The sequence below is a fragment of the Heteronotia binoei genome, chromosome 6 (assembly GCF_032191835.1).
Source record: "Heteronotia binoei isolate CCM8104 ecotype False Entrance Well chromosome 6, APGP_CSIRO_Hbin_v1, whole genome shotgun sequence".
In the NCBI taxonomy this organism is placed as follows: Eukaryota; Metazoa; Chordata; class Lepidosauria; order Squamata; family Gekkonidae; genus Heteronotia; species Heteronotia binoei.
Window position 1 is genome coordinate 64,648,633 of NC_083228.1, and position 13,550 is coordinate 64,662,182.

Here is a 13,550-nt window from a genome sequence, read left to right on the forward strand (position 1 = left end):
GAATTCTAAGAGATATGGAGGAAAAAGTAAAACCCTTGTAGATGTGCTTGTGTGATCCAAAGCTACTGAGCTTTCTACTGAAGTGAGGTTCCCCCTGAAGGTCAGGTGGGGATAGAGCCTCAAGCTGCTGGGGATGCATTAGCTTTCTCATCCTGTCCTTTTTAACATGAGAAGAAAGAGATTTTCAACGCTCACATGCTGAGGACAAATGTAAAGGTCCTAAACATTTAAGACACCATACATGCTCATCTGTCAGTGACACAGTCATTCAGGCAGAGAGAATATTTTCTGAAACCCTTTCAAGCATTACAGCACATCCCAACGCTACTCCCTCTTGAACTCCCAAGAGGAAGTTATACTGCAGAGGACCAAGAATGACTTGGCCCTGTGGTCTGATGGTCTCACTGCAGTCCATTCATAACAGCTAATATAGGCTATGCATTCAGTGATGAAAAAGTTGGGAAAAGGCACATCCTAGGTTGTAAGGAAAACACTCTCCTCAAAAGAGGTTATCAAGCTTCTATTTTATGTTCAAAAGCACAGGACAAAATGGGAGGTCATAGGCATCAATTTTAAAGAAGAAAAAGACAACTTGGAATAAAAGGGTTGTTTGCAGGTTTTATATTATGTTTTTAAATAAATATTTTATCTTCAAGGTTCATTCAACACATGGAATTTTTTAAAAGCAGGGCTTTTTTTGTAGCAGGAACTCCTTTGCATGTTAGGCCCTACACCCCTGATGTAGCCAATCCTCCAAGAGCCCTGTACTAAGAACCCTACATCAGGGGTGTGTGGCCTAATATGCAAAGGAGTTCCTGCTACAAAAAAAGCCCTGTTTACACATTACTTGCTAACACATCCTTGTGCCTCTCTGCATCGAGGGATCTGCTTACACAGGCAAACTAATTACAGCTATGGTAGAATATAAATAGCCTAAGATTCAAAGCAATAAATTTATACTTTTGGAAAACACCAACAAATTCCTCAGTACTTTATCAGTAGATTGGGGCGGGGGGACGACAACGACAAATGAATATGGCTCAAATAAATAGTTAAGAATGGTGCATATAAGACACTTAACTATCAGTGGCAACAATGATTAGATGCCAGAATCATTGTACCTTTTCCAATGTAAAATATTTGTTCCTTTTACAAAACAGGAAATGCCAGAAGCACAGCTTGTCACAGGGATTAATAATATAGTACCTGTTTAGATTTCTTGCATATCAAGTCTAAAAAGCTACAGAGCCTCCCTTTGCAACAAGGCCTTTATCCATTATGGCTGCTGTTTGTAGAACCAGCTACCTGGGACGCTAGGGTTCCCATTTGTCTTCGTATGATGGGAGACCACAAGGTAACCACAACCCTTGCCCATCAATGTTCACTTCATTTGCAGACAGAAACTGGGACAAACTGAGGATAGGGTTGCCAACCTCCAAGTGGTGTCTGGAGATATCTTACTATTACAACTGATTTCAGGCAACTGATTTCAGTTCAACTGGAGAAAAGGGACACTTTGGAAGGTAGACTTTATGGCATTATACCCCATTGAAGTCCCTCTCCTCCCCAAACCCTGCCTTCCTCAGGCTCCACCCCCAAAATCTCCAGTCATTTCCCAACCCCAGAGCCAGCAATCTGTGTGTGTGTGTGTGTGCTTGCTCTTCCTGGGAAGAAAAATTAAAAAGAAAAATAAGGCCTTGTCTACTTACAGGAAGTTTTGACCACTTCTTAGCGTGGTACTCTTACCACAGCTATCCTTATAACTTCTAGGTAACTCTAGGAATTGGCAGGAACTCTGTAGTCAGAACTTCCTGTAAGAGAGGAGGTCTTTTTTTTCTGGGATACTGCTTCCCATAACCTTCTCTCCAGATACCCATCACTGCCTAGTAACCCTACAAAACTACCATCAACCTTTCTGTCTCCTAACTTACCAGAAGGTTTTCAAACTATTTTGGTTTAAGCAGACATTTGGTACCTGGGCTGCTTTGAGCTTCTCTTTTCAGCTTATTCATTTTTATTGTTATTGTTATTACCTATTAGACCTGTGAATCACCCAATCCCTGCTACTGCAGAGCTCTGGATAATGTACAGCAATGGTAAAATCAAACATAGGATAAAACATCTGAATAACATTAGTACTACAAATCTAAAAGACTCAGATGGTGAGTTCCAATTACTTCTTGATTTCAGACTGCCGACCACTTCATGGGTAGAGGGAGGGAGAGGCAGGTGACTACAGAGGGCAAAAGAGGGTGCACTTAAACTGTAATTTAGTGTGCACATATATCTGGCTCTGATTGATTATCAGAGCCTTTCAAGACTAATTGTATTAGGGACATTTCATGGATCTTTACCAATTTATCCTCAGCACAAAATTGCTAATTTTGGCCATATTTCCTAGTTATTCCTTGAATGAGGGATCCCAGTTGTACAAGGTTTGTCTCTCCATTCTGTGATGATCATAGGTGCTGACTAACAACTGTGGATGTTGATATGGCAGTACACAATAATCATCAATAATCCATCTATACTCGCAAAATATGTAAAAGGCTGTTTACACTTATCTCACGTGACAGATCAGGACATCGATCTCTGAAATGAAGCAGTCATCTTTATGTCCTCTCAAAGGGAACAGCAAATGAGAACATTTTATGATGCTATCACTAATAACGGTTTCATGGTAGTTGGCAAACACACCATCAATAAAAATGTTGTTCAAAAAACGACCATGACAGACAATAGTACATAAAAGTATTTTTAAAAGTAGAGGGTGGAATAATTTATTTAGCCCCACTTGAGAGCAAGACTTCCAAAAAGTCTTTGCCAGTCCTTCTCTGAAGCTAGGGTTAGCCATTCTTCCACTTTCCACTATACTCTCACACAGGTATGCAACAAGACACTAATTTTGGGGGTTGGGGGAAGGAAATGAGGGTGAGAATAGACAAGGAGCTCTTTTTAAAACTTTGTTTGGTAAACTGCACAAAAGCAGGGAGGCTCATTGCAAGAATTTTGTTCCCACAGAGCTCTACAGACACACCTCAGTTGTAGTCTTTTAATTGACCTTTTCTATCCCAAGAAAGGGACCCTCCTCCAGTAGAGGGGGTGCAAATTGTATCCAATTGGGTTGGCGACAAAACCAAAACATCCGCTGGAATTACCGGATTAGTAGTGCTTGTCTTCCGTGTGTGGGCGTACTTCAGCAGATTACAGCAGTACTTGTCTACAAGCTCTACTACTGAAAAAAATTCCACCTACATAGCCACCTACATAGTTATCCCGTGCGGACCAGCCGGGGTAAAGCTGCATGTGGAGCTGTCGTTCCTTTCTGGCTAATTCATAGTATTTTGCTTGTTCTTCTCTGGATAATGCATGCCACTGAGGAAGAAAGAAAGTAAACAAAACCACAAGCACAACACTAGGTTAGTACCACAGAATGTACATGATCGGTATTTCGTTTCAAGGCTAAGAGAACTAAAGTGAATTAAAGTAATTTGAATTGGCAGTCATCAGTATGTTGATGACACCCAGCTCTATCTGTTGATGGATGGCAGATTGTCTTCTGCCCCTGAACAGCTGTCCGAGGCGTTAGGAGCCGTGGCTGGATGATTACAGCAGAGTCGACTGAAGTTAAATCCAACTAAGATGGAGGTCCTGTATCTGAGTCAAGAGGGGGGTGGGTTCGTGCATCCAGGTTCCAGCCCTGGGCAGTGCCATTCTGGTACTGACCCAACAGGTGAAGAGTCTGGGGGTGATTCTCGATGCCTCCCTCTCGCTGGAGGCCCAGATCACAGTGGCTGCTGGATCTGCCTTTTTTCCATCTACGGCAGATCAGGCAGCTAGCACCATACCTATCCCCCCAAGACCTGGCTACAGTGACCCATGCAATGGTGACTTCCAGGCTGGACCACTGTAACTCACTTTACGCTGGCCTACCCCTGAAACTGATCTGGAAACTGCAGCAGGTGCAGAATGCGGCAGCTCACCTGCTGACTGCATCACCTGTATGGGTGAGCATACAGCTGGCGCTCCGCGACCTGCACTGGCTGCCTATAGAGTACCGGATCCGTTTCAAGATGATAGTTTTGACTTTTAAGGCCTTGTGTGGCCTGGGACCAACATACCTACGGGATCGTCTCCTCCCATATATGCCCCGGAGGTCACTTCGTTCAGCCTCCCAAGATCTTCTGATAGTCCCTGGCTCAAGAGATGCCCGTCTTGCCTCTACCATGGCCAAGACTTTCTTGATCCTGGCCCTGACCTGGTGGAATCAGCTCCCTATGGAGATCCGGGCCCTAACTGGCCTTTCATAGGGCCTGCAAAGCGAAACTGTTCCACCAGGTCTTTGGATGAGGCAGCAGGCATCTATTTATCAATCAGTTGGCCTCTCCCCTACTGCTCTGCTGCTCTACTGCACTACTGTACTGTGATGCTATATTGCGGTACTATTTGTGCTATACCACCTTGCTGTCATGTCATCTTGCTGAATCATCTTGCTGCACTTTGATGAATGTTGTAATTGGTTTTATTATGATTTTATTGTGATTTTATTTCTATTTGCTGTACTCTGCTCTGAGCCCCCAGTGAGGGAATGGGAGGAATATAAATAAACAAATAATAACAATAATAATACAAGCTATTTGTTTCATAGCGTTATTTAACTCCGGGCTCAAGTAATCTTTTACAGTAATTAGTCTTTTCCCTTTAGAAAAGGAACAGGTATAATCCTCCAAATATAATCATTCTATTAAATGAGACATACAAGAAATGTCCATAAAAGAATCTATCCTTTAAAAAACTTTTAAATTCAGTCCTCATCCTCCACGTGACACACTGGTATTCCCCACCAGTATTCCAGACCAGCCTTTAATGCAAGTCTGCACAAACTTACCAAATCAAAAGCAACCCACCAGCTTCGGATTGTGGCTTGTTAGAAGTTCAATATATTAACAGTTATGCTTCCAGCAACATGGCTTTGCTGCTGCCACAAACTAAAAATGCAAGCTGATTATCAGGCACTTGGCAGATTACAGCATGTAGGACTGTAATTGGCTTGCTGGGTTACAGAAGTGGTGTAAGACTGTCTTAAGGCAGAAGAGTTCCCAAAGCACTTTAGGATGCAGGACCCGGAGAACTTGGATGTTGCACTGGGCAGACACATGATTCTTCATCACGCAGTATAACTATACAGTCCGTTATTCTTTTGTTTTAGATGCACATTGTACTCACATTCCCACTGTTAGTAAACATGCACACTGCATCCATAGCCCTGACATGTACAGATACAGACCTGATGAGTTACCTACCCTTCGACCAAGGATTTGATTGATGGCTGCGCTCTCTTTCAATGTGCATTCTGCTACAACTTTTGCTCTCATTTCCTTCATATACAACATAAATGCATTGAGAGGTTTTTTTATGTGTGGCTTCTTTTTCTCCTCTTCTTTTTTGGAGTCCTGATGTTTTCTGGGTTGTTCAAAAAAACAGATGGAGCTTGTAAAAATAATCCATTCTAAATTCTTCCATGTTCTTCCATTTCTTTCCTTCCAGCACAATTAAAACCACTTTAAAAGGATCACATTTCCTTTACCTTACATTTGAAAATCTGGTAACTAGCTGTCAAAGGTATCATCATCATCTTCATACTTACATACAAGAGGGACTTCTACTTGGCATATCTATATGATATTATTACACTTAAGACTTCTGTAGGGTGCTACACAGAATTGCAATTACAAAGAGGAAATGTACAATATTGTTTAGACCCCTAGCACAATACAGAATATCAGGAAAATGTATCTATATATTTTAAACATCTGCTTGAACTTCAAGGACACTGACAGATAAGAACATTTTTAAAAGATTCTACAGACAACATTGTGATTTTAATTTAGCATACAGATGAAAATAGTCACTGAAGGAAAAAACACCCTTTCTCATTCCTGTTGTTATGGCTAAGAACTGGGACAGGAAGACCACAGTGCAACACAGAGCTCTGTATTCCAAAATATTAACCAACTGAGGGTCCCTGCTTATTACATTTGCAGCATGTCAAATTAATTATTAAAGCTGGTGGCAGCATTAGAAAAACAGCATTACTGATGGTCTTTTTACAGCTGATTTATGCCACACTTTTCATAAGCAGAGCTGGATTGCTAATATTCTAATACAATACATTACACTAATTAATGTGTCTTCTTAGAATCCCAGACAGCCACTGTACCCTGCATTATTGGCCTGGGCAGGGACAGAAGTTACAAAATCAGTGTTGCTATGCTGACTAAGAAACCAATATAATATAAATAGATATAAAGAATTCCAGAATGCTCTGGCCATTCACCTTTGCTCACTACCTTGGTTCATTAACAATTTATTTATGTTTGCTACTGATTTCACATAAATAAGCCAGTCAGAAAACCTATTTTTGTAGATACATTAATCTCAAGATGAAGAAAAGGTGGGTCCAGGAAGACTCTGCTTTTAATAAGGGGTCTTTTTTGTGTCATCTGATATTGATTCATTTTGAACAATCCAGAGGCTAATGTAGTATAGTGGCTGCTTGTGTATCCAAACCCAAAGCATCCATAACAACTTATACAATAAAGAGACAAAGCAAAGTCCAATCTGCTAATAAAAGATTAAATCAAAATGTGTCCAAAGACATAAGAGTTTAAACAACTTACGAGCTGTGGAGTGAGCCAACATCATTCTGGGAAGATTCCTGTTTGACTGTTGGGGTGACTATGGCTGGATGAGGGATCCCAGTTGTATGTAAACTATGGTGTGGAGGAACCATATGTGGAGGGAACCTAGAGGAGAGAAAGCTGTGTAAATCGTCAGAATAAAAATGAATGAATGGGGAGGGGTGTGTACACACATATAACAAAAAGGCATACAACAAGCATACAAAATTCAGACAGGCATATGAAAATTAGCAGCAATAATAATGAATTAAGCATTTTTTTTAAAAAAAAATCATTAGTCAGATACCAAATGGTTATAACTATTGACAGAAGACTTCAGGATTTTTTCAGATCTCTAACACAGTAACAAATTGGGAAAAGTGATAGAATTTCTGTTCATCTACCTCCCTGTAAAGCATACAGATCCTAGTCACAGAATATCATGGGGGAACCAGCCTCTGGAGAGTTGACTCTCAGGCCAGACTGAGGATTAAGGGATGCTATTTTGTTGATGAGTATTAGCAGTGAAATAAAATATTAATTGCACCAATTTATGTGCCATTATGCATCTTATTAACTTATGTTTTCATCAGATGTTATTATAAAGAAGTTTTGTATAGCCTTTATGAAATAAATCTTCAGACAATCCAATAAATCTTCAGACAATCAAATTTTAAATGAATGTGAGGCATTAAGTTCAAAGCTGTTTAGGACTATGAAAAATATCTTACAGTTGAATTGTGCAGAGATGGGATATATTCTTTAGTTCATATAATATCCATAAATGCCTTGCATGAACATTTTGATGTAAGCCATATTATACAGATACTAAGGATATAAACTTGTTGGGACTTCGTAAAGTAGAAGAGGGAAAAGTGGAGAGTTTTGACATGGAAAACAAATGGGAGGGATGATAGCTATGGCCAGTTCTTTAGTCCAATGGTACTGCCAAATGAACATCCATCTAGTCATCTTTTACAAAACAATATGCATGCTTACTAAAAATAAAACAATTAAAATAATTCCATTTTTTAAAAATACTCAGTGTAAGACATGGAAATAATATAGAATGGGCCCTTGTCCTTAGGAAGACTTTGTGTAGTCAGTGATAGGCAAGGGATTCATCCCTTTCCATCATACCATGTCACTTCTGTCACATTTGGTCCTCACATGCCTGATATGGGGCAATTACTTTCTTGGAAAAACTTGCCTGGACCACTACAGCTCTCTTGCTTCAGAGACACATGTGTGTGTGTGGGCATGCACAAATACACACACACATAAATATATGTATATATGTTTGTGTATATGTGTGTGTATATATATATGTACACACACACATATATATGTATACATATACACACACACACACACACATATAGACACACATATACATACACACACACACACACATATCTACATATTGTGTTCCGATTTCGTTACAAGGTGCTGGTTATTACCTTTAAAGCCCTATATGGCCGAGGACCTGCCTACCTTAGGGACCGCCTCTCTCCAAATGTTCCCCAGAGAGCACTGAGATCTAGTTCTCAAAATCTTCTAAAAATCCCTGGACCAAGGGAGGCCAAACTGAAAACAACGAGGGAGCAGGCCTTCTCAATAATGGCTCCCCATTGGTGGAATCAGCTACCAGAGGAGGTGCGAGCCCTGCGGGACTTCAATCAATTCCACAGGGCTTGTAAAACTGTCCTCTTTCAACTGGCTTTCAAAGTGGAATCCTGAAAATGACATCCAGCCATCTTGATATATATGTACTGTACTGTAGTACCTTCAATTTATATTGGTTTTAATCTATCTAACTGTGTTTTAACTGTATTTTATTGTATTAATTGTATTTTATTGTAATCATGGTATACACCATGTCTTGTGAGCCGCCCTGAGCCTGCCCTGGCGGGGAGGGCGGGATATAAATAAAAGTTTATTATTATTATTATTATTATTACATATACAGAAACTGTAGTCGCCAGGAATAAATTTGGCCCTGCCTTTTCAGAGCCCAGAATGTATATATTTACTTTCTCCTAAATTTGCTAGGTGTCTTGTGTTTTAGAAGCTTATACGAAACAAGGAAGGAGATATTTTTATGTTGGCAAAGAGCACTGTGCATAACTGTGATGGTGAAATTGTGTTGGCTGCATTCAGACACTGTGAAGAAATCTAGATTTGTTTCTGAGGAGGACCAGCCAGAAGGTCTTTGGACCCCATTACCCGTGTGTAAGGTGCAGCGGACTGAAAACTTCCTACAGTTTACCACAGTATCCAAAATGAATGAAACAACTAACTGTCGTTTTTCACACCTAAACAAAAGATGAGATTCCAACCCACAGCTTAATTCTGATTTAGTATCTTATAAACAAGAGGAGAATCTGCAGTTCTGCAGTTTCATCCAGTTTGGGTGTTCTGAAAATCTGCACTTTGATCCAAACCATGATGTCTCCAGTCTCTGCATAGAACATTAGGGGAAGGAGTATGCAAAACTCAGTATTCCCTGGTTTGTTCTAAATGCTGTCAAGGTGTTAAAACATGTGGTGGCTAATTCATGTTTCAAATCCTCCAGAGTGTAGAAACAAGGAAAGAACCATATTTGATGCTGTATTTGTAAATGAGAAACCAGGTGTAAACACTGTCTTAAGAGGTTCTACTGTCTTAAGAGGTTCACCATCATGCCTGTTTATGTGAAACTATCCTTTTCTTATATGGAAAAATCAGAAGTTCCCATTTTACAAAAATCATATGAAATCTAACTTTTTTTTTTAGCAGTGCAGATTTTTGTTGTTGTTTTGTAATCTGTTCAGCAAAAACACTTTACCATGAAATGTTCTGAACATAAGCAAAATTAGAACATAAATGTAAATCAATCTGTGAATGACTGAAAACATAAAATACGGGGAAGAAATAAAATTTAGTGCTATTATAACTGGAATTCAGCTTTAGCAAAATGCCTGCAAGTTGGGGGAAGGGTAAAGCAGGGGATTAGCCAAGGCGTAAGGAAATAAAGGTAAATAATATTTGTTTTTCCTTTTTGGAGGGTGTGCTCTTCCTTACAAAAGGTCAAATGCATTTGGCTTTAACAGATACAGGTCTCTTATTATTTGTTTTTGTTTGTAAGCAACATTGCTGCTCTTCTTGGATTAGTTTACATTTAGTTTTAACATTTTTATTAAGTTCGCTGAGCTTTTGGAGTATAGCAAGGAACAACTGCAGTGGGCATACCAGTATCAGCAGATGATTCCAAAGAAAGTTTTTAAAGAAAGGATGAACTACACTTGCACCATTGATGGAATGGTGCAAGTGTGCATAGTGTGAAAATCTGCAATCTACCTTAGTATTTACATTCATATGAAAAGGCACATAGTTAAACATATATTACATATTAATCATTCCTCTTATATTATTCAGCACAACAGGCCATGATCATAAAAGCCACATACCCTGCACTTCTGCATGTCAAAGAGGGACAATACTAGACCTTTGAGGGCAATGGTGTGATGTATATTGCCAAGAATGTTTAACCATAGGATAATGTATATCCACAAAAATGTTTTAATGCATTTGTCAAAGCACATTTTTCTATCAAATGTATTTTGTGTGTGCAGCAGGGGGAAGCGCATGGCTTTCATGCATGTCCAGAATTTCTGCAAATGCCACATGCCTGAGTCTCTGTGCTTGTGTATTTGTACAGATGCCATATTTTATAAAGGATTCCCCTCCCTGCTTTAAGAAATTCCTTTCTGTAGACAAGTATTCTAAGAATTACAATAAACACCCTAAAAATTCTAAGCAGCTCATTATATACCCCTGTCTGCTTTTATGGCTCCAAGCCAGAATATAATGATGAGCTGTAACTTGTTAAAGACAACTAATTTTTTTGTTCCTGGCTGTCTCAGGGGCTTCTCTCTTACTCACTCTCACTTTACTTCACTGTTGACATGTTTCTGTTAACTGCATATCATCTGCCTGCCTTGATTTTATGCACAAGCAGTGGGATGCATTTTTTCGTGCAACAATTCCACTTTGAGTTGCATTACATTTGTCATTATTCTCGCATTTTCCCCTTGCACTTGTAACATTTCATCTATTCCCTGCCTTATTTTTTTTTTGAGCTACAGTGCACCCACATTATGGTTTATACATGATCTTGCTCCCTTTGAAGCCGGCAGATTTCAGAGCCAGCCCTCGTCAGGAGAAGTGCCTGCTACCAATTTAGCAGGCTGAGGGCCCCGAGCTCCAACATCTCAATCTAAAGGGGGTCACAGAGTGGCACAAGCGAGTGTCAGCAAGTGCTGTTTAATTGCCAATCTAGGCTTCTCCATGGTGTTTAAAGTATAATGACCCATCACTTAATTCTGAGAAGTCCTGGCCCTGCTGCTGAATAGAATGAATATCAAAGGATGTGCTGGAACAGGGCAAGGAGCATACAATTCCTGTAACTGCTATAAGTATAATAGACTTGTACTTCTGTCGTCCCATTACCACAATAATGTATTTAATTTGCTGTATACCCTTTTAAACTAGTAGCTACCTTTCATAAAGGCATATCTGAGAAATAGAACTCATATCTTTGTCCTCCCCCATGCAAACCTCCCCCCCAACAAATAAATATAATAACCTTACTAATGATAATTAAGATGAGGTAGCCCTTCTTCTCCTGCCTATCTTTTACACTTCTGTGCAACACTGACAGCAGGTTTTAGTTTTAAGTGAGGGATTCCAGGGTATTATTTAATCTTGTATGTGTAAAGTTTATTTATTTTATTATCTCATTTTTGCATTTCAGTGGTGGTTTCTATTAGCCAAGAAGTTTCCTTTTTTGCTTCACATACTAACCTTCATGTACTAACTGCTGGGATTGGAAAGGTATAAGGAGGGAGGGATGAGGAGGATGTGGAACCTTGCTATGTAATGCATGCTAATTTAATTATGTGCCATCATCAAAATGGATTAGCTGTTTCAGCCCATCAGGAAAGTCTAAACCTCCACCGATTTAATTAACTAGCCTGAAAATCAGATGAACAGAGAATAAAGCTATCATTAGGAGCAATTAGTGATTACTTAAACATAGTGCTGCCAAGCAGTTTGTAAATAAAACTACCAGCCCTTGGAAAATTAGCTGGAATTAATTGGAGGTTGGGGTAGGAAAGCAATATATACTTCTAAACCTTCAGAGGATTAGGTAGAACTTTTAATGTCAACTAAAATGTTTTGAGCTTGGAAATAAGTTGGGAAACTAGTTTTTCTTCAAAGTCTGACTGCATAATAAAATCTATACTCTTTGGAGAGAACTGTTTTAAATTAGAAGTGTAGAAGAAGCAAAACTGCAAAAACATAGTCTTCCACTTTCTCAGCATCATGGGCTTATGTGTTTTTTTCTCACTGTTAGGAGGCTGTTAAATGATATAAATGCAATATCCACACTTGTGGTTACAATATTTTACTTATAACTTGATGTGATGGTCAGGGAGAGGGTCCCCCATCCCCCCCAAAAAAGTAAAAGGAATATCCTGGTTTAACTAAACCAAAGCTTCCTGTTCTACACAAAATGATAAAGAAAATAAGCAGTTGCCTCATTTTTGGACCTATATACTTAGAACTCACCTTGACATAGAAGCATTGACAGTCAGAGCGGTTGGGTAGGGATGCCGGAACCCCCCTGTTGTGATTGGATAGACTGGTTGACCTTGCCTAGAAAGACAGGGGAGGAAATGAGTATAAACAAAACAAAACAGGGGTATGCATTTTTTGCATTTTTAAAAAACTTCTCTCTGCACAGTAAGCTTTATTCTCATTTGATCAGAACAAAAATCTTGGGGATTGTACAGCACGGATCAAAGGAAAGAAACACAGAACAATTTGAATGCCATAAATCTGATACGAATGGCTAATTAAATTTTATAACCTCTGCTTATGTCAATAGAGACCCTCTCCCCAAGCTGAAACTAGGTGTTTTGTTGTAATAATTAAAGCCGAAGTCTTGCTTGCTTTAATGGAGCCATCACACTAATTGAGGGCTACACATCCAAAGGAAAACAATAATGAATGTAAATTTATACCAAAATAAAGTACAGTGAATCAAAGGACTTCAGTTGCGCTTTGGGCCTCTTTCGGTATTTAGATCTCGGTGAGAAAACATTAAATTAACAGAGCTTAATTTGTAGCCTTTTGTCAGATTAACAAGTGTTGACAAGAGTTACCGGGGGAGAGTCCCCAAGAAGTATTGTGGGTAACCAATAGACAATCATACCTCATTACAATAATTAAAAAATACAGCAACATGCAAAACAGCATCCTCATGAAAGCCACATAACTTTTTCTGATTGAGATTTGTCTATACTGACTAGTCCTTTTCATTTGTCCTTCAAATGTATTAACTGAATAGGTTGTATTTTATTAGGCTTTAAAATACTCAGATCAATCTGACTATGGTTGAATGCCATGTTTAATGTAGATAATAAAAATTAATATAATAATAAACACTAAAATAAAATAGTCATAGTATCTTTGAAAGGATTATATGCTCTTTGACATACACCACAGTTGAATTAAAATTCAAACATGTGTAAATACAACAGGAGCAAAGTAGGTATCTATGAATTTTAAATGCTTCCGAAATATCAGTTATTTCTGAATTCTGTTGAACCCACCTATATGTATATAAGAACATGGAAGCAGCCAATCAAATGCTGAGATACTGTAAAAAAATGACCAAAAGTTTCTTGACATTCAATTGGCTACCATGAAGAGGTCACTCTGAGGGTACTGATGGCAGTTGCTGCTTATTATTATCTTTCCTTCAAAGTGTGAAGATTTTGCAACATAACTAGGATTTGCTTTCCCATAAACACATGGCTTTTT

General features: G+C 39.0%; 1 protein-coding gene across 46 annotated transcripts in view; it reads right to left on the reverse strand.

Moving 5' to 3' along the window:
* TCF7L2 (transcription factor 7 like 2) overlaps nucleotides 1-13,550 on the reverse strand; it is a 302,775-nt gene that overhangs the window by 13,989 nt on the left and 275,236 nt on the right. For 29 of the 46 annotated variants that reach the window (XR_009555566.1, XR_009555567.1, XM_060241625.1 and 26 more), the window contains 4 exons: nucleotides 12,294-12,380; nucleotides 6,681-6,821; nucleotides 5,304-5,463; nucleotides 3,256-3,375 (listed from right to left, as the gene is read on the reverse strand). Coding sequence is in view for 42 of the 46 variants with exons in the window: in XM_060241625.1 (XP_060097608.1) it covers nucleotides 3,256-3,375; nucleotides 5,304-5,463; nucleotides 6,681-6,821; nucleotides 12,294-12,380 (508 nt within the window). In the remaining 4 variants the exon portion in view is untranslated. The remainder of the gene's footprint in view (nucleotides 1-3,255; nucleotides 3,376-5,303; nucleotides 5,464-6,680; nucleotides 6,822-12,293; nucleotides 12,381-13,550) is intronic. The other 17 variants (XR_009555569.1, XR_009555568.1, XM_060241621.1 and 14 more) reach the window with 3 other exon arrangements.